The 20,287-nt window shown below is 53.7% G+C and overlaps 2 protein-coding genes across 2 annotated transcripts; both read right to left on the reverse strand.

Annotated features, from left to right (window-relative positions):
- Positions 1-273: 273 nt before the first annotated feature.
- HDHD3 (haloacid dehalogenase like hydrolase domain containing 3) lies at positions 274-4,594 on the reverse strand. The gene is made up of 2 exons (XM_007667313.3): positions 4,425-4,594; positions 274-1,267 (listed from the first exon to the last, which is right to left on the reverse strand). Exon 2 carries the CDS (start codon positions 1,245-1,247, stop codon positions 501-503), a length of 747 nt encoding a protein of 248 aa, XP_007665503.2. The 5' UTR covers positions 1,248-1,267; positions 4,425-4,594; the 3' UTR covers positions 274-500.
- Positions 4,595-14,170: 9,576 nt separating this feature from the next.
- Positions 14,171-19,682, reverse strand: ALAD (aminolevulinate dehydratase). Its single transcript, XM_029063299.2, has 12 exons — positions 19,577-19,682; positions 17,552-17,691; positions 17,176-17,226; positions 16,785-16,881; positions 16,422-16,557; positions 16,090-16,173; positions 15,896-15,984; positions 15,645-15,700; positions 15,403-15,490; positions 15,105-15,191; positions 14,832-14,961; positions 14,171-14,341 (listed from the first exon to the last, which is right to left on the reverse strand). Exons 2-12 carry the CDS (start codon positions 17,662-17,664, stop codon positions 14,280-14,282), a joined length of 993 nt encoding a protein of 330 aa, XP_028919132.1. The 5' UTR covers positions 17,665-17,691; positions 19,577-19,682; the 3' UTR covers positions 14,171-14,279.
- Between the last annotated feature and the right edge of the window lie 605 nt (positions 19,683-20,287).

The raw sequence follows: 20,287 nt of genomic DNA on the forward strand, positions 1-20,287 counted from the left end.
TATCTTAAGTCCATTCTGACTAGTATCCAAACTGGGGAGCAAGTCGCCGGGCCCGCAGGCCGAACCAGATGTGGCTGCAGAGAGTTAGTGGCCGGGGCCTGGCCTGCCTGATTAGTTGAGGTTCCGCCGGTGAGCTCAGACGCAGGACCTGGACTAGGCACGGAGCGACCCTCTCTTCCTCCCTCCCCAGCCCCGACCTGAGCCACCAGCTGGCAAACTGCTGGTGTTTGGGGGTGTTCAAGGTGTTTAAGGGATTCACACGGGTAGAAGAAAGCACAAACAGAGGTAAAATTTTTCAATTTTCCTGGCTTGGAGTGTAGGTGCTCCCACAGGCTTCAGGAAACTGTCCTGAGCTGCAGGGTGGCACTGAGGGTGCATGTCTAACTCTGGGGAGAGTTGGTGGGTCTTTTAAAAGGTAGTTTTAGCCGCGTCAGCTTGCCGTACCCCCATGGCTCCCTGCTCTAAATGTCTTCGGCACCGCCCAGTTCCTGCGTACGTCGTCAGTGACTCAGGTTTGAGCTCTCCAGGTGGTCGAGAGCAGTCAGGAGATGGGGAAGGGTGGGTAGGATGTGGTCTGAGGGCACGGCTCCCGTCCCGGGGGAGGGCGGCTCCGACCCCTTCACCAGGAAGCTGTGCATGCCAGCCCGCCGGGCGGCCTGGTAATCATTCAGGAGATGGTCCCCTATGTGGGCGGCTTGCGTGGGGGAAACATGAGCGCGGCGCAGGGCCTCTTGGAAGATGCGCAGGTCTGGTTTGGCCCAGCCTGCCGCCTCGGAGGTCAGCACAAATTCAAAGTGCTGCCGTAGGCCGCACTGGGCCAGGATCTCCTCCAGCCGTCGGTCAAAGTTGGAGATGACGGCCAGGCGCAGGCCCCGCTCCCGGCACCGCTGCAGGGTCCACGCAGCCCCTGCCACCACCTCCCAGTTGCCAGCGCTGCAGAAGTCTCGATAGAGTCTGTCAGCAATGGGATCGGTGGCTGCGGCATCGGAGACCCCGGCCAACAGGAAAGTCCGCCGGACCACGTCTGTCCACCACTGGCGGGAGCTCAGGCCCCGGTTCAGGCCATAGTTGGGGTAGTCCTGGCTCTGGGCTTTATAGGCCTGGTGGAAGGCCTGGCTGAGGGCTGCCGGCTCCAGCTGCAGCCCGTGGGCTCGGGCCTGGATCGCATACTCTTCGCCCACTGGTCGGCGAAGCCGCAGCAGCGTGTCCTTCACATCCCATGTGAGCAGCCGCAGCGTGGATGCCATGAGGTGCGGGTGGCGGCTCCCTGCAACACAACCGGCAACCCGTGAGTCAAAACATTTAGCCTTCCGCGGGTTCCTTGCTTTTTTTTCATTTTAATCGTTTTTGTTAAGGGCTTACTCTGTGCTGGGCACTGTACTAAACACTGGGGTGGGTATGAGGTAATCAGGTTTGGACACAGTCCATGTCCCACACGGGGCTCACAGTTTCAATCCCTGTTATATAGGTGAGGTAACTGAGGCACAGAGAAGTGAAGTGACTTGCCCAAGGCCACCCAGCAGACAGGTGGAGGAGCTGGGATTAGACCCCAGGTCCTCGCTGTACCCCACGGGCCTGGGAGGAAGGATCAGGGTCCTCCTTATCCTCATCGACAGTATTTATTGAACGCTTACTGAGGGCAGGGCACTGTCCTAAGCGTCTGGGCAAGGGAGTCGGTAGACACATTTCCTGCCCACAGCGAGTTTATAGTCTAGAGGGTCTGCTAAGACCAAGCAGGAGCAAACATGCTGCAATCAGATGGGATCTGCCCTCTTGCCCTGCCTCCTTGAAGACACAGGGCCGGTGAATACAATGGTTAATGTGTCTTGCCCGCAGGATCAGTCTAAGGCAATGAAGGAGTCCAAGGGTCTACTACATGATCAAAATTCTCAGACTCACACAATGCAACTCAAACTAAGGTGGCTGGGAAACTTGATGCTGAAATAATGCATTTCCAAACTAAAGCTAAGGTGCTCCAAAGAGCACAGATGGGTCAAATTGGTTATGCAAAGTGGGTGGGAGGTAAGTGAAGAACAGGATTTACCCAGCATTCCTCTGGGGTGGGATTCATTCTGATGACACAAAGTTGGAACCAGAGGCACTGAAAACCACTAACCATGACCAATGGCACTGAACAAACACTCTAAGGTCTCCAGGACTGCGGTTACTGCTTCAACAATCATGCTGATTTAAATTGGAGAGGGCAGAGTCCAGAAAATTACTTCCTGGAAAAGTTATCCCCAAGGAGGGGTTTCCAGTGGACTAGGCAGGTGAAGAGAATGGTTGAACAGGCCTCGGTTTGTTGTTTTTCCTGTAGAGGAGTAGAAGATCACAAGCTCTGCTTCCCTGCAGCTTGAAGGCCCAGTTTTGCTCAAGCTCCTTGGCTTTGGGTTTGGATTGGGTCTTGGTCTTCCTTGATGGAAGGTCTCTGCCTCTGGGGGATGGTACCAGACCTTATAGACTGATCCAGGGTCATGCCCAGTCCCAAGATCCCTGATCCGTTCCCTGCCTCTTGAGGACGGGGCACTTAAATCTCTGTAACACATGACCAAGCAGGGCTTGGGCAGCACCAAAGCACTGAGTGTGCAGAAACTGCCACTGGGGCACTTGGAAACAATATGCCATTCTGAAGTCCTTGCAACCTGGGGCTTTTGGGGGCTACCCCAGTGCCCCGTGAGAGTCCTGGCTGCATCAGTCCCGAAACTGAGCCAGTCTGGCATGACTTCAGAGAGTAAAACAAGGGGTGTGTCTGACCTCATTAACTTATCTACTCCCAGCCCTTGGAAGAGTGCTTGATGCATCCTAAGTGCTTAACTAATATTATAAAAATGGGGGGAGTTGACTAGTATTCACCTGCGGGGCTAGTCTAACACAAAGCATTTCAAACATTTTTATCACCCAAAATAAGGAAGGCACTGATCTCCGTAACACAACCCAAAATACAATTGGGACTCTGGGCAGAGGTACCCTTCTTTTATCACCAGTCCCTCCTTTTCTCCTGGGGCTCCCTTGGGTTGCTGTGACCAGTGGTCCCAGGGAATAATTCTCTCCTGCACACGTTTTCCACAGTCTCATATCTTCCATTCCTGGTATTCCTCATTCCTAATAGATGGCTGAGCCCACGATTCCCCTAACCCTTTCTGTGTGGGCCCCTCCATGCCAGCCCAGGGAAAGAAAGTGAAGTTGGGACAGTGGCTTTGCCAGCCCTCTTCTTCTCTCCCCAGTTGGGAAGCAGCATGGCCTAGTGGAAAGAGCATGGGTCTGGGAGTCAGAGAACCTGGGTTCTAATCCTGACTCCATCACCTTTCTGCTGTGTGACCTTGGACAAGTCATTTAACTTCTGTGCCTCAATTGCCTCATCTGAAAAATGGGGATTAAATCCCCCTCTCTCCAGTTCAGACTTTGAGCCCCATGTGGGATAGGGACTGTGTCCAATCTGAATACCTTTTATCTACCCCAGTCCTGAGAACAGTGCTTGACATATAGTAAGTGCCTAAAACAATAATAATAATAAATTAGACAGAAAATTCCTCAAGGGAAGGGACTGTATTGTTTACTATTGGTGTGTGGACCCAAGTACCTCAAGGGCCAGCAGTGTGTTTTTTTTAAAATGACATTTAAGGACTTATTAACCATGTGCCAAACACTGTATTAAGTGTTTGAGTAGATACAGTATAATCAGGTTGGACCCAGTCCCTGCCCCACACTGGGCTCACAGTCTAAGGAAATCAGTCCTAAGGACCTACTGGATAGAACATGGGCCCGGGAGTCAGAAGGACCTGGGTTCTGGTCCCCGCTCCACCGCTTGTCTCCCGAGTGACCTTGGCCAAGTCACTTCACTTTTCTGCCTCAGTTACCTCATCTGTAAAATGAGGATTAAGACTATGAGCCCCACATGGGTCATGGTCCGTGTCCAGCCTGGTTACCTTGTATCTACCCTAGGGCTTAGAGCTAAAAAGAAAAAAAAGGAAATCCTGATTCTCTCTCTTCCATCTCCCACTGAGGGAGAGAGAAGGGAGAAAGCGGCTGCGGGCGAGGATAGCAAAGACGAGTGCTGACCGCTGGAGGCAATAGGGGGTGGGAGGGGGCGCCGTAAGCCTGGGGGGTTGGGGCTCACCCTTCCACCTCTTCCCCCGCCCCGGGGTCACCCCGGCGAGCAGCGAGGGACGGCGCCAAGGAGGAGGGACACGGGCTGGGGGGGGCCACCCCAAGCTTCAACCCCTCGTGTCCCGTGGCGACGAGGCCAGTTGGGGGAGCGGCGCCTCCGGGGACGAGCCCTGACCGGGGGGGCGCGGGGGGATCCGAGCCCGGGCGGGGATCCCAGGAGGCGCGTCCTTGGCGCGGCCGGGGAGAAGCGGGGGCAGCTCACACCGCGATCCCTCTTGCTGCTGCTCCTGCTGGCGAAGCCCCACTCGGCCGCGCACCTTGGATGGATGGATGGATGGATGGATGGGACCACCGCGGCGCAGAGGCGGGGAGAAGGGATCCCGGGAGGGCCCGGGACCGCAGGCCGAGGCGGACACCGCCGGGACGGCCGAACCGGAGCAAGGGTCACAGCGCTCGGGCTGCAGCCGCCGCCGACAACCGACAGCCAACAGCCAACAGCCAACAGCGGCACTGCGCAAACTCGGAGGCCCAACCTTTCCCCAAAGGGGCGGGAGGGGGGCGGGAGGAGCCAAATTCGCCTCCCCCGCCCCCTCGGACACCGGCCCGAAGCCCGGCCCGAGGCGGCGGGGGCGGGGCCTGGGCAGGGGGCGGGGACAATGGATAATAATAATAATATTGGTACTTGTTAAGCGCTTACTATGTGCAGAGCACTGTTTTAAGAGGTACAGGGTAATCAGGTCGTCCCACGTGAGGCTCACAGTTAATCCCCATTTTACAGATGAGGTAACTGAGGCCCAGAAAAGTGACTTGCCCACACTCACACATCTGACAGGTGGCAGAGCTGGGAACCGAACCCATGACCTCTGATTCCAAAGCCCAGGCTCTTTCCACTGAGCCACGCTGCTTCCAGGGGCGGGGGAAAGAACAAGAAGAAGGATAATGGTATTTGTGAAGCGCTTATTATGTGCCAAGCGCTGCCCTAAGCACTGGGGGTAAATACAAGGTCATCAGGTTGTCCCACGTGGGGCTCTCAGTCTCCGTCCCCATTTTAATAAGAATAATAACAGTGATGGTATTTGTTAAGCGCTATGTGCCAAGCGCGGTTCTAAGCGCTGAGGTTGATACAAGGTAATCAGGTTGCCTCACATGAGGCTCACAGTCTTTGGCTCGTGGAAAAGAGCCCGGGCTTGGGAGTTGGAAAAAAAAATTGGTATTTGTTAAGCGCTTACTATGTGCAGAGCACTGTTTTAAGCACTGGGGTAGATACAGGGTTATTAGGTTGTCCCACTTGAGGCTCACAGTTAATCCCCATTTTACAGATGAGGTAATTGAGGCACAGAGAAGTTAAGTGACTTGCCCATGGTCACACAGCAGACAAGTGGCAGAGCCGGGAATAGAACCCATGCCCTGCTGATTCCCAGGTCCAGGGCTCTCTCCACTATGCCACGCTGCTTCTCAGCTTAGCGAGCCCACAGCCAGGTACCTCCTCTTACGCTGATAATAATAACAATGAAGGTATTTGTTAAGCACTTATTATGGGCCAAGCACTGTTCTAAGCACTGGTGTTAAGCACCAGGTAATCAATCAGCTTGCCCCCCATGGGGCTCACAGTCTTAGTCCTCATTTTCCAGATGAGGTAACTGAGGCACAGAGAAGTAAAGGGGCTTGCCCAAAGTCACACAGCTTACAAATGGCAGTAGGGATTAGAACCCTCTGATTCCCAAGCCCATGCTCTTTCCACTAAGCCACGCTGCTTCTATAATAATAATCATTATATAGTGTTTGTTAAGCGTTTTCTATGTACCAGGCACAGTTGTAAGCACTGCAATGGATATAAGCAAATCAGATTGGACACAGTCCCTGTCCCATGTGGAGGTCTCAGTCTCAATCCCCATTTTACAGAGGAGGGAACTGAGGCCCAGAGAAGTGAAGTGACTTGTCCGAGATCACACAGCAGACAAGTGGCAGAGCTGGGATTAGAGCCCATGACCTGACTCCCAGGCCAGTGCTCTATTCCCTGTGCCATGCTGCTTCTTTCCTAGAATAATAATAATGATGGTATTTGTTGCCTGCCTCCCCTCCTAGAGAGTAAGCTCGTTGCGGGCAGGGAATGTGCGACAAACTCTGTTGCATTGTACTTTCCCAAGGGGTTGGTATCGTGCTCTACACACAGTAAGCGCTCAGTAAATATGATTGATTGATTGATCGAGTCAGAAGGCCTGGTTTCTAATCCTGTCCAGGCCACATTCCTGTGTGCCTGGGCAATCAGTTGTTTTTATTGAACACTTACCTTGTTAAGAGCACCTGTACTAAGTGCTTGGGAGACTACAAGAGACCCCTTCCTGGCCCACCCTTCACTACTAGGTAACTATCTTTTAATTATATATAATTTATTTATATTAAATATCTCTCCCTCTAGACTGTAAGATCAGTGTGGTCAGGGGACATGTTTGCCAACTCTGTTGTGTTGTATTCTTGCAAGCGCTCAGTACAGTATTCTGTATTTATGTAGATTAATGTCTGTCTTCTGCTCTAGGTTAAGAGCTCACTGTGGGCAGAGAATGGGTCTGTTGCATTGAACTCTCCCAAATGCTTAGTACAGTGCTTTGCACACAGTAAGCACTCAATATATTTGATTGAATGAATGAATGCTTTGCACATAGTAAGCACTCGTTTCCATTGTTGATGATTCATTTATTCAATTTAATCATATTTATTGAGCACTTATATGCAGAACACTGTACTAAGCACTTGGGAAAGCGCACTACAACAATGAATAGTGACATTCCCTTCCCACAACAAGTTTACAGTTTGGGCCCGGGAAGACAGACATCAATACAAATAAAAGTGCTGTGGGGCTGGGAGGGGGGAAAGAGCAAAGGGAGCAAGTCAGGACGAGGCAGAAGGGAGTGGAGATGAGGAACAGTGGGGCTTAGTAGTCACTTGACTTCCATAATTTAAGGAAGCAATGTGGCTAAGTGTAAGAGTATGGGCCTGGTAATCAAAGGACCTGGATTCTAATCCCAGCTCTGCCTCTTGTCTGCTGTATAACACTGGGTAAATCACTTCACTTCTCTGGGTCTCAATTACCTCATCTGTAAAATGGGGATTAAGACTGTGAGGGCCCCTGTGCGATATGGATTATGTCCAACCTGATTATCTTGAATCTACCCCAGCATTTGGACCAGTGCCTGGCATGTAATAAGCACTTAACAAATATTATTAAAAAACAACAAAACTTTATGCCTATTTCCTCGTCTATAAAATGGAAGTTAAATTCCTGTTCTCTTTCCCTCTTAGACTGTAAGCCCCATGTGGAATAAGGACTGTCTAATCTGATTACACCTACCCCAGCATTTAGCACTATGTCTGGCATAGAATAAGCATTTATAATAGTAATGGTGTTCACTAAGCGCTTACTGTGAACTAATCTTAGTAGATAATCAAGTCAGATTCAGCCTCTGTCCCTCTTGGGATTCACAGTCAAAGTGGGACAGAGAACAGATACTGAATCCCCATTTTACAGATGAAGAAATGAGTCATAGAGAAGTTACACAACTTGCCCAAGGTCCATAGGCCCATAGCAGGCAAAGCATTAGAGCCAGGATTAGATCCAGGTCCTCTGTCTTCCAGGCTTCTGCTCTTTCCACTAGGCCACATTACCACAGTTTTTATTATGGGCCCGTCCAGTGGAGATCATACTGGAGAAGAGGTCCTGGGAAGGGGCAGTCTTTTCTCTCTGGCCTCCACAGCCAAAAGCAAGACCCCATAGGATGCCCCTAGGCCATTCTGCTTTCTCCCCCGCATTAGACTGTGAGCCCATCACTGGGCAGGGATTGTCTCTATCTGTTGCCGAATTGTACATTCCAAGCGCTTAATACAGTGCTCTGCATATAGTAAACGCTCAATAAATACTATTGAATGAATGAATTCAGGTGGCGGGATGGAGCCTCAAATATCGATGAGTCATCTGGCCACCTGGTCCCTAAGGCCCCTGTGGCAAGGGGACTGGCCCCATCCTTCCCCAATATGGATGGCCGTGAGATTGACATATCCCTTATGTCTCCGAGCTGGTATCTGACTAGATCGTATAGGACTGGTCCTGGTTGGTGAAGTAACAGAGAGCCCAGGCCTGAGGGCAACTTTGGTACTGCTCTTATATATGGATTTTTATGATATTTGTTCAATGTTTACTCCGTGTCAGTACCATACTAAGCACTGGGGTCGATATAAGGTAATCAAGTTGGACACAGTCCAAGGTCCCACGTGGGGCTCACAGTCTTAATCCCCATTTTACAGATGAGGTAACTGAGGCACAGAGAAGTGACTTGCCCACGGTCATGTAGCAGACAGGTGGCGAAGCCAGAATTAGAACCCAAGTCCTTCTGACCCACGGGGCCAGTGTTGTATCCACTAGAGCAAGCTGCTGCTTCTGTCAACGAGAAGCACTGAAGGGTGGAGACATACCAATGTCCCTAACTTTTTCAGACCTTACCAAAATGGTTTTCTTTGGCACAGGCACCTTCCTTCTAGCTTGTCCAGTCTCTGGTTCAAAACCCCCGCTGAGATCATTCAATCAATCATTGCTATTTATTGAGCACTTACTATAAGCAGAACACTGTTCTAAACCCTTGCAGGATACAACAGAATTAGCAGGTGTTGTTCTAGTTGCTGGCCTTTGCACTTTGGCTTGGTCCCTGAGGGAGTGTGAGTAAATGGCCTTCTTTGTGCCTAGGGCTGGCAGATTAAAAATGCTGGATTATGGAAGGTTATGGGGGGTGGGGCATGGGAGATGAGGAGGGATAATGTGATCTTTAGAACGTGGAGAAAGGCTCCGTGAAACAGGTTTGGTGAAATTAGTTGAATTTCCCAGAAATGGGTGTGGGGAGGGGAGGGGCAGGGTGGGGTGGCAAGCACAGAATTGCAGATAAGATTTAAATTCACGGAAATGCACTGTGATGACAAGCATTCCACCGGCAGGCCTTGATCTCACATTTGCTTTCCAATTCTCCTTAACATGGATTTTAAAAAAAGGACTTCATTAGGCTTGAAAAAATTCAAAGAAAAGTGCCTTAAATTTTAAAGAATTTAGGTTCATGATTGATCACCAGAGGGGAAAGTTGGGGGACTTTCTGGTCAGTCCCTGACTATGAGGATGGGGTTTCAAGACAAAAATTAATTAACACAGTTTCTGGAAGAATTCTCTCAGAGCCCAAATCTTGAGCTGGATGGACCATGGGACTGACAAAGTTGGAGTTGTGTTCTATTTACTTTCCCATAAAACTTTATAACAGGTGCCTTGGTATTGCAGGCTACATACACTAAAGTGTGAATGGTACCACTCCCCAGCAGTTCTTAAAATGCCCTTTCCCATTCAGGCTCCACTTTTAAAAAAGCAGAGTCATCAATAAATACCTTCTCCATTCTCTGGTGTGTTTGTTGTGAGATGCCCACCCTCTCTTTCTTGTCAAAAGTCCACAATCCTTTTGATTTTGCTCCCAAAGGGTCACCTCTAAGGTCACATCTCTTCCAAGAGGCCATCCCCAAGTAAGCCCTCTTTCCCCAGGCTCCCCCTCCTTTCTGTGGTCAATGGGCTTGGACCTGTGACCTTAGGGCATTCATTTGGTATTCAACCCACCCTCAGCCCCACAGCACTTATGTGCATATTTTAAAATTATATATTATAAATAATTGTCTGACTCTGCCCCTAGTTTGTAAACTTATAGTGGGCAGTGTGTCTACCAATTGGTTTTTATTTATGATATTTGTTCAGTGCTTACTTGATGCCAAGCACTGTACCAAGCACCACACATCCAATCCCCAACACCTGCCGGTCTCACCTTCACAATATCGCCAAGATCTGCCCTTTCCTCTTCATCCAAACTGCTACCTTGCTGGTACAAGCTCTCATAATATCCCAACTGGATTATTATGTCAGCCTCCTCACTGATCTCCCATCCTCCTGTCTCTCCTGCTCCAGTTTATTCTTCATTCCGCTGCCCGGATCATCTTCCTACAGAAACACTGTGGGCATGTCACTCCTCTCCTCAAAAACCTCCAGTGGTTGCCTATCAATCTTCGCATGAAACAAAAACTCCTCACTCTTGGCTTCTAAGCTCTCCATCACCTGGCCCCTCCTACCTCACTTCCCTTCTGTCCTTCTACAGCCCACCCCGTACACTCCACTCCTCTGCCGCTCCCCTCCTCACGGTCCCTCGTTCATGCCTGTCCCACCATTGACCCATGTCCTACGTCCCGTCCTACCACTGACCTGGAAGCCCTCCCTCCTCACACCCGCCAAACTTTCTTCAAAGTCCTACTGAGAGCTCACCTCCTCCAGGAGGCCTTCCCAGGCTGAGCCCTCCCTTTCCCTCTGCTCCTCCTCCCCTCCCCATTCGCCCTTCTTCCACCCTCTGCTCTTCCCCCTTCCCCTCCCCACAACACTGTGCATATTTGCATATATTATGTATTCTATTAATTTTGTTAATGATGTGTATATATCTATGATTCTATTTATCTTGATGATATTTACATCAGACTACTTGTTTTGTTGTCTGTCTCCCCTGTTTAAACTATGAGCCCATTACTGGGCAGGGTCTGTCTCTATCTGTTGCTGAATAGTACATTCCAAGCGCTTAGAACAGTGCTGTGCACATAGTAAGCGCTCAATAAATATGATTGAATGAATGAATGAATGAACCAAGCGCTGGGGTAGATACAAACTAATCAGGTTGGACAGAGTCCATGTCCCACGTGGGGCTCAGCCTTAATTCCCATTTTACAGATAAGGTAATTGAGGCACAGAGAAGTGAAGTGACTTGCCCACAGTGGAGCTGGTATTTAAACCCAGGTCCTTCTGACTCTAGCATGGTTTAGTGGATAGAGCATTGGCCCTGGGAGTCAGAAGGTCATGGGTTCTACACCCGGCTCAGCCACTTGTCTTTTGTGTGACCTTGAGCAAGTCATTTCACTTCTCTGTGCCTCAGTGACCTTCTCTGTAAAATGGGGATTGAGACTGTGAACCCCATGTGGGACAGGGACTGTGTCCAACCCGATTTGCTTGCTTGCTGGGTTAGACTAACCCAGCGCTTAGTATAGGGCCAGACACATAGTAAGCACTTAACAAATACCATAATTATTATTATGATTATTAAGGCCTGTGCCCTATCCATTAGGGCACACAGTAAGTTCTCAATCAATGCCATTAATCATTTGAAGGGGAAAAAAGTATGTTTTACTTTGGGTTTGTGGAGGGCACTGCTGCTCACCTCTGCTGCTTCTCTCACTTCCTGGGCTACTCCACTAGCAGTCAAACTCCTCCTCCTCTTTCTTTTTTCCTCCCTTCCTCCTCCCTTCCCTGCGCACCCAGTGTCCCTGCTGCTGGTGTGAAGGGAGGGGCAGAGAAGCATGTTCAGTGGGGACAGAAAAACTGCATGGGACCTGGAGAGGTGGGCTGCTGGATAAGGCAAAGATTCATTCTAAAGTAGCATGGGCCTGGGAGTCAGAAGATTATGAGTTCTAATGCTGGCCCCACCCCTTGTCGACTGAGTGACTTTGGGCAAATCACTTCACTTCCCTGTGCCTCAGTTCCCTCATCTGTAAAATGGAGATTAAGACTTTGAGCCCCGTGAGGGACAGGGACGGTGTCCAACCCAATTACCTTGCAGCTACCCCAGCACTTAGAATGGTGCCTGGAACATAGTAAGTGCTTACCTAATACCTTAATTATTACTATACTAAATCCTCTTCCATTGATATCACTGCCATCTAGCTGCACCAGCCCTCATTTAGGGATCTGGCCAAATAACATCTCATCCCTACTCTGTGAGGGCTTGGATGATGCCGCTGGTTGGCATTAATCATCTGCAATCCCCATAGGGGAAGAATTCTGGCTCATGAAACAGCATCTGGATAAGACTCAGCATGAATATCCTTCCCTACAGTCTGGCAAGGTTGGACCCCCTCCACAGGGAACTGGAGCATTTCCCTGGGAGCGGAGGTAAGAAATTCGATGACCAAACTTCACTCCTTCATCCTGCTCACTAGAACTATCACACAGCACGCTGATTATCCTAGGAATGTCCAGCTTCTGGCCACTCTGTACCATGGTCTGGCATGACTGTGGTGGTGGGCTGGGCCTATTAGGTCAGTAATTCTCAGTGTTGTCTGTGACCACAGTGCTTCTGCTGCTCCCACACACTTGTTTGCCAGGGGGAGTCCCCATCCACTCTTGACCTCGGTCCAGGGGACTCCTGGTGTCCTCCTAGACCAGGACTATGCCACGCTTGTGGTGACATGGGTCATTGGAGCGATAGGCAAATACCACCCTGGGCAGAGGGGTGTGAGGCTGGACCACTGGAGAGCCACTTTGGCGACTGAATGAGGGCCACAGTGCCTCTCCCACCCCGCACACTTAAAGCACAGACAGGGTTGTAGAACCTCTATCTGCAAAACCCAGGGTCCAGGCCACCCCCTGCAGCATGGCAGGGAGCTGCTGTTGAGGTACCAATTTGCCACAGTGATCCTGCTTGGGCACAAACAACACTGAAAGGCCTCAAGCATCCTCAGACTCAGGAGGGCTGGGAGCTCAGGGAACGTACAATAGGTAGGAAAGCATGGATGATGGCAGAAATGGTCTGAACCTCTCCGAACCCAGTCAGACTCAGTTCTCCTCCCCAAGAACTGTGAGAGGGAAAGAGCTACCTCCTACCCTTTGGGAGCAGAATCCAGCTCGGAATCACCCCCACTCCCCCTCAAATGAAGGGAAAGGTCCCCGGCTTGCGTCCCCACGTCTCCCCCTCCCCAGCCGCCTCTATCCCAACAACCCCCACCCTTCCCCAACAGGCAGAGAGGAGGTCAGGCAGACGCAAGGTTCATTCTCACAACTGTTTCCTATCCCAGAGGCAGAAAGAGTAAGGAATTCAGGGGAGGAAAATGAAATCGGAACCCAAGTATAAATTAAGGGAAGCAAGTAGTAGGCAGAAGGCCAAATTCCCACTTCAAAGAGATGTCACTGACTTTTAAACACTAGAAAAAGGAATGTTAATAAGGTAAAAGTGTGAGTCACCTTCTAATGAAGCCATAAATTCCCCTCCTGCTCCTTTCCCTTTCCAGAAGGCCAGGGGAGTGGGAAGAGGTGCACAGGGCTCTGAAGATGTGGCTCGGAGAAAATCGACATTAGTCCAAGTCATTGTAAAAGTCCCCACCTTCATTTAAGACATGGAACCTTGTCTGGGTGTTTCTCCCACAGGTGAGCAACATCTTACTCCGGCTCTCCAGATAAACCCCATCCCTCAGGCCCTGAATAAATCAGGCTGACTAGTCTCTTTTAGCACTATAAACAGTACAGCCAGGCAGGTGACTCCCAGACCCAGCCTATTGGCCAGCCACAGACCCACCCACCTTTCACACCACAAAGGAGCTAACAGGCCTCTGACCTTGGCACTTGAGCCGCAAACAGCCCCGCGTGCCAGGGTCACGTTTGCTCGGCCTCTGGCTTCCCTCCAATTCCTAAAGGAAGTCTCTGGAACTTCTTTCCCTCCTTACCAACCAATCCTTCTGGAAGGCCCCACCTGGGCGAAGCTGGGTAGCTGCATGGGCCTCAGGCCCCAGGGGCACCCTCCCAACCTCAATGGACTGGCAGGAGATCCCGCCGCTTCTGCTGGGGAGGGAGGAAGGGAAGAAGAAGGTTTCAGCAGCTCCTCCCAGCTCCCCAAAGTATGATGCACTTAGGGCTGAAACTAGTGCCCTTGAGGCAGGGGAATCCCTGGCCCAGGCAGACAAGGGGTTCTAGCTTCACCCAGTTCCCAGCCCAGACATCGGGCAGGGGTGGAGCAGGGGCAGGCGAGAAGACGTCATTCCCCCACAGTCACGCAGAGCAAGCAGGACGAAGCCCAGTGCTGGCAGGGCCGTTCACCCCTCCCTCCAGCTCCTGGCCTGACCCTTTCTTCCCCCCCTCCAGGGCCCGAGCTGCCCTGAAGGGGGTCGCCGAAGGCCAGCCATGCTGGGCCAGTGGAACCGACTCCCCACCGCTGAGAGCAGGCACGGGGCACGAGGCACAGGGTGGGGCATAGGGGCACAGTTTCACTAGCAGCGTTTACTTTGGTTCTCCTATCTTTAAGGCCCCCCAGATTTTTAAAAATTAAAGTTCTACTTCTTGCACTTCCTGTCCATCACGCCTCCTTGAGCCAGTGCAGGAGCTGGGGCGTGTAGTAGGTGATGATGATATCGGCACCTAGGACAGGAGAGCAAGAAAGGAAGGGAGGTCAGGGCGGCCGAGGACCGATTCACCCGGCTCCCAGTCCTGCCTGCTGACAGCCCCTAGAGAGGTGGTGGGTGGTGCGATGGTTAGAACTCAGCCATTCCGGACCATCGGGTGCTGCAGCCAATCAAAAGTCCACTCGGGGGACTTCCGTCACCCACTACAGATCTTGGGGAGCAAGGCGGATCCTGGTCAAAGTGGAAGAGGGTCTGGCCCCGGTCTCCTGCCCCATACTCGCTCTGGGTTTGTTTCCAGATGCGTTAGAGCCTTTTCCCTCCATCTTGCAGCTGAGGCTCCGGTGGGGTTGGGGGCATGGGAGGGAACTCAACCCAGCAGAGGTCCAGGGGCACAGGACATAGGGCCCAGCCTCCCTGTGCTTCATAGTTCCCATCTGGGGAGCGGGGATGGCAGCCAGTTTTCCTGACTGCTCTCCAACCCAGGCGCCACCCCCAGCTCCACTCACCTGCTCTGCGGAAAGATGTCATGGCCTCCATGACTGCAGCCTTGAGGTCAAAGGCCTTGGCCTGGGCACCGTGCCACAGCATGGCAAACTCCCCGGACACGTGATACACAGCTAATGGGAGCGCAGGGTGCTGGGGAGTGGAAGCAGCAGCATGAGCCGGAGAAGAGGAGGGGAGGAGACCCGAAACTCAGCTGTATTCATTGAACCCTGAGGTTCCTCCACCAAGCTCCCAGGATCCATCCACATCGCACCCCAGTCAGGGGCCCATCTCACCTTATCCTTCACCTCCCGCACGATGTCCAGGTAGGGCATCCCAGGCTTCACCATCAGCAAATCTGCCCCCTCCCGCACATCCCGGTCCTGGGGGGCAAGGCAGGGAGGATGTGGGCTCAGGGCTCATACCCCAACTAGTCCCTTGGGAATGGCGGAAAAAGGGGGTGGAGGTCAAGGTTTGAGGAGAGGGAGGAGATGGGGGAGGAGATGGACGTGGGAAAATGACCTGGTAGGGGGAAAGGGGAGAAGTGGGGAAGGCAGGCAGAATGACTAGAGTAACTAGGATGGGTTCACTTACAACAGCTCGCAGGGCCAGACCGCGGGCTCCTGGGGGCAGCTGGTAGCAGCGTCTGTCTCCAAAAGCTGGGCTGGATTGGGCTGCATCCCTGCAAGGCAGAGGCCAGCCAGGGGGTTAGAGTGTGCTGAATGGGATGCCCAGGCTAAGGCTTCACCCGCACCAAGAGCGCCGGGACCACCTCTCCCGCCTCCCACTCCTTCCCCAAGGATGGCCTCCCTCTCTCCAAGATCTGCTCCATATACCTGAAGGGGCCATAGAAGCAGGAGGCGAATTTGGCACTGTAGCTCAGCACAGACACCTGGGAGAGACAGATACCTTCAAATTGGCCCTTGGTAAAGCCCTCTACCCTCAGTTCTTCCCAAGGGACCCAGCCCCCACTAGCCTTGGACAGAGCTGGGAGGCTCCGTGGCCAAGTCCTGGACTCAGGGCAAGGGTCCTGGCATTTTCTAGTCACCCCCAGTCCTCCGAAATGGCACTGCTTGGACCCCCTTACCTGGTTGCCAAGCCCATTGGCAATCAGAGCCTCCTTGATAGCAGCAATGCGCCCATCCATCATATCTGATGGAGCAACCACCTGGCAGCCTGAAAGCAGGAAATGAAACTGTCCTGAACTCACCCCCCCCCAACCCCCCACCATGTCTCGAGACCCAGGAATCCATTCCCTTCCTCCCTCAGCCCCTGGCTCACCTGCCTTGGCATAAGCCAGTGCCACCTCTGCCAGCCGCCGGCTGCTGTCTTCAGCGCGGATGGAGCCGTCCTTCCTCAAGAGCCCTGCAGGGACAGCATCTCAGGTCAGTGGGCATCCTGGCCGCCCCTTCTCTTCCTCATGCCCCACTAGATGGCACAGACTTCAAAGCTCCCAGCGGGTCTTGCCCCCAATCTCCAGGGATGGCATCAGTGACAGAGACAATCCCCCAAGGGAAGGGGGGTGGGAGATGGGGTGAGGGGCAGAAGGGATGAAGCCAAGGAAAGGGGTGAGGGCCAAGAAGCTTGGGTGGAAAAGACAAAAGGAGTCTCACCACAATGACCATGGGAGGTGTAGGGGCACAAGCATACGTCACAGGCCACCAACAGCTCAGGGAAGGCTGCCCGCAGGGTCCGGATGGCCTGGATAGCTGGGGTGTCCTCTGCGTCTGCTGCTGAACCCCGCTCATCCTGCACGGGTACAAGGGGATGGGCATCTGTCACTGGTCTTCCCCAAAACAATTCCCAGACAGGATTGCACCTCTGGGAAGTCACTCCCCACAACACCTCCTTAACCCTTCCCTATCACAGCAACCACCTCCTCTCCACCCTGGAGAGCACTCTCCCCTTGGACCCCTCCCGACACCCCAGCATTGATCCCGCCCAGGCATCTGACCCTCCCAGATAGCGCTCCTCACCTTGGTGACCTTGGTAGGGACCCCAAAGATCAAGACGCACCTCAAGCCCTGGGCCACCAGGGGCCGCAGCATCTCTTCCAGCTTTTTCACCCCATACCTGGGGAGGGAATGGGTCGGTGGTTCAGACAGGCAGGCCACAGTCAATCGGGTTCCCTCCCTCTCCTGCCCAAAGCTTTATCCCACCGGCTCAGACTGATGCTAAGCCTGATTCCTGGGGCCCTAGAGTCTAGAAGGGAAGGGACTTTCTGCTCCAGGAGCAGATTCAGGGGGCAGGCTTCCAGGGAGACTGATCTCCAGGCTCCCAGGTAGGCACGCTGGGTTGGAAAGCCCAATTGGCTTCTCTCCTGGAAATCCATGACCCTCCCCGCCTCCTTTCCACAATTTGACGTACCTGGCCACTCCAGGGAGGCTGGCGATCGGTTGCACGGCATCAGGGCTGTCACTGCAGGAAGGAGAGAGGAAAGATCTGGGAATCACAAAGCTCAGGAGGTACTGGGGATAAGGCCTTGGAAAGAACCACCTCCAAGGCTAAAGGAAAGGGTGACAGAGAGTCTGGCACAGGGAATGGGGAAGGAAGACGCTGAGAGTTCAGTGTGCCCATGGGTCCAAACCTATGCCTGAGGCGAGGTGGCACCATGCCAGAGATTGGCAGAGAACTAACACAGGATTTCCCTGGATGGTGGCAGTGGGTGGGAATGACAGAGAAAGCCCAGCATCAACATGGAGATGTCAATGGGCTGAGGTTCAGGTCCTCTTAGGGAACTCACGTGACGAAGACAGGGTAGATGAGGTTGGAGGCATCAAAGGTGGTGGCAGCTGCCTGCCAGCTGCGCAGCAGCGGGTGGAAGTAACCGCTGTGAAGCATGGACTCGGGCTGCATGGCAGGGGTGGGAGCTCAGCAAGGTTCCTGAGGAAGAAGAGTCCCCATGGTAACCGTAGGGATTTAGCGCCCCAGTTTCCCAGCCCCTCCTTGGCCCCCTTGGCAAAAGTTGAGCGTGCCAGGAGGACAGTAGTGATTAGTGGGGCAAGTGTTGCTTCCCCACACACCCATTCTCACTCTTGCCACTCTCTTCAGGAGAAATGGGACTGGGTGAGCTCTGGCTCTAAGCCAGGGAGGTGCCTCAGGGCGGGCAATTTCCAGCTCACAGCCAACCCCAGGGAGACCTTATCTGAAACCCCAGGCCCCGGAGGAGCCTGCTCAATGGCTTATGTGGTTTCTTTTATCCCCAGAAACATCAGGTCCCAAATAACAGCCACACCCATCCACACTCACAGCACCTACACATGCCCGGCCCACCTCCCTGGCTGCCACCACACACTCTGTGAAGACCATCACTTTTCCCGGCACACGTCCATGCTGCCTCCCCAAGCCCTACACTGGCTATGACAGCTTCTAACCCAATGTTGATCTTCCAACCTGGACTTATAGCTGTCGGCCAAAAGTCCTGGGGCCAGGGAGGCAAGCCGGTGGGCTGATGGAGGGCTGAAGGAGTTAAATGCTGTAGATGGAGCTGCCTTGGCCTCCAGTCCACACTTCCCTATCCAGCAACTCTCCTGCCAATAAGATTCCTTAGCCTATCCCAACCCTTCCCCGGGAGCAGGAGGCATAAAGGGAACAGGGCGAAAGGTTTGCCTTGGAGAACCTGGCTGGCTCCCGAGATGCAAGTGTTGGGAGGCAACGTTTCAGTGGGCCCTTCAAGCTGGCAAGACGAGGCAGCCGCCAGCTGTGCCCCTGTTTTCTGTCCCCAGCCCCCGGCCTTTCAAGCCAAGAAAGACCCCCCCAAAGGCAGCCTTTATCAAGTACACAGTAGGATACACAATATAACAGCCCTTATCACAGTAATCATATTAATAACAACGATTTAAAATAGTGGTATGTATATTAAGCACTTACTGTGTGCCAAGAACTGTACCAAACGCAGAGATAGATACAATGCGATCAGATCAGACACAGTCCCTAACCCATGTGGGGCTCACAGTCTTAAGGGAGACCCAAAGCTTCAACCTCCTCCTCTACAGAGACAGCTGCAAATAAGAGGCAAAATGCTTATCTTTTCTCCAGCTCATCCCTAGAGATAATGTAGGTGGTTGGGGCGGGGGAGGGGGAGAAAAAAGGCAAGACTTGAATAATTCACAAAGTAGATAAAAAAATCTCCGGAATATGCGCGAGGAATTGGGCTTCCTTCCCTTTTCCCCTTAGCGATGGGCACTCAGCAGAGCCTCTGGGCCAAGAGGCTCTGGGGGATAAGAAGGCACCAGCACCAACCTTCCTGGTGAAGCAGTACCTGGGTCACAATCGAGGGGCGGAGAGAGGTGGGCCCTCTCGTTCCCCACCCCAGGCCGGACGTCCTGCCCCGCTGACGGCGGGGCGGGGAGGGGAGTCCAAAGGTCCGGCCGGGACTGTCCATTTCCCTATGTGACCCGGGACAGGGTCGTGCCTCTCGGTTGGGCTGGGGGGGGTGGCGCCCCTGGCAGGGCGGAGACCCCCGGCCCAGTCCGGCCCGGGAGCCCGGGTGAACCTGCCCTACCGCCGCCCCTGCCAGGGGTCACCAGCCGAGAAAGGCGCCACCGGAGCGGCGGGGGAGCAGATGGGGGGCGCACGGCGGGTACCGGACGGGGGGAGCCGCGGACCGGCGGGGACCCCCCGCCGCAGGGCACGGAGTCCGGCCGCGGGGCCCGCACAAGGACACTCGAGGCCGAGCGGGCGGCGGGGCCGGAGCCCGGCCGGACCCCGGGACCCTGGGAGCGGCCGAGGGGTCCGCGCAGCCCCGGGTCATCCCCCGCTCGCTCACCCGCGGCCGGGCCGATCCGGGCCGATCCCTGGGCTGAGCCGGGCCGTGCTGTGCGCTGCGCTGCGCTGCGCTGCTGCGGCGGCGGCGGCGGCGGCTCCTGCGACAACTGAGCTCGGCTCCGCGACGTCCCCGGCCCGCGGCCACCCCACGTGGGCAGAAGGGGCGGAGCCCGCCCGCTCCGGCCCCACCTCCTCCCCTTTCCTTCCCTCCCCTCCCCTTCCCTCTCCTCCCCTCTCCTCCCCTCCCCTCCCCTCCCCTCCCCTCCCCTCCCCTCCCCTCCCCTCCCCTCCCTTCCCCTCCCTTCCCCTCCCCGGCCGGCCTTCTCTCCCCCCCTCTCCGCAGGAGAGGTCGCTGCGCGCGTTTCTCAGCTCTGGGACTCCGGGCCAGCCACTTCACCTCTCCGGGCCTCGGTGACCTCATCCGGAGAATGGGGAATCCGGAGCCCCACGGGAGACAACCTCATTAGAGGTTGAGGAGTGCGTGGCACCTAGTAAGCGCTTAAGGAATAACACTAATAATGATGTTGGTATTTGTTCAGCGCTTACTCTGTGCAGAGCACTGTTCTAAGCGCTGGGGGAGATACGGGGTCATCGGGTTGCCCGCCTGAGGCTCACAGTCAATCCCCATTTTACAGATGAGGTAACAGGCGCAGAGAAGTGAAGTGACTTGCCCGCAGTCACACAGCTGACTAGTGGCAGAGTCGGGATTCGA

Source organism: Ornithorhynchus anatinus, chromosome 4, assembly GCF_004115215.2.
Source record: "Ornithorhynchus anatinus isolate Pmale09 chromosome 4, mOrnAna1.pri.v4, whole genome shotgun sequence".
Taxonomy (NCBI): domain Eukaryota; kingdom Metazoa; phylum Chordata; class Mammalia; order Monotremata; family Ornithorhynchidae; genus Ornithorhynchus; species Ornithorhynchus anatinus.

Excerpts from the sequence above, each read along its gene's own strand:
- ALAD (XM_029063299.2), bottom strand. The coding sequence starts at position 17,664 with ATGCAGCCCGAGTCCATGCTTCACAGCGGTTACTTCCACCCGCTGCTG. Across the intron at positions 16,882-17,175 it reads AGCCTCCCTGGAGTGGCCAG|GTATGGGGTGAAAAAGCTGG; the intron begins GTACGTCAAATT and ends TTCCCTCCCCAG. Across the intron at positions 15,701-15,895 it reads CCAATGGGCTTGGCAACCAG|GTGTCTGTGCTGAGCTACAG; the intron begins GTAAGGGGGTCC and ends TGTCTCTCCCAG.
- HDHD3 (XM_007667313.3), bottom strand. The coding sequence starts at position 1,247 with ATGGCATCCACGCTGCGGCTGCTCACATGGGATGTGAAGGACACGCTG.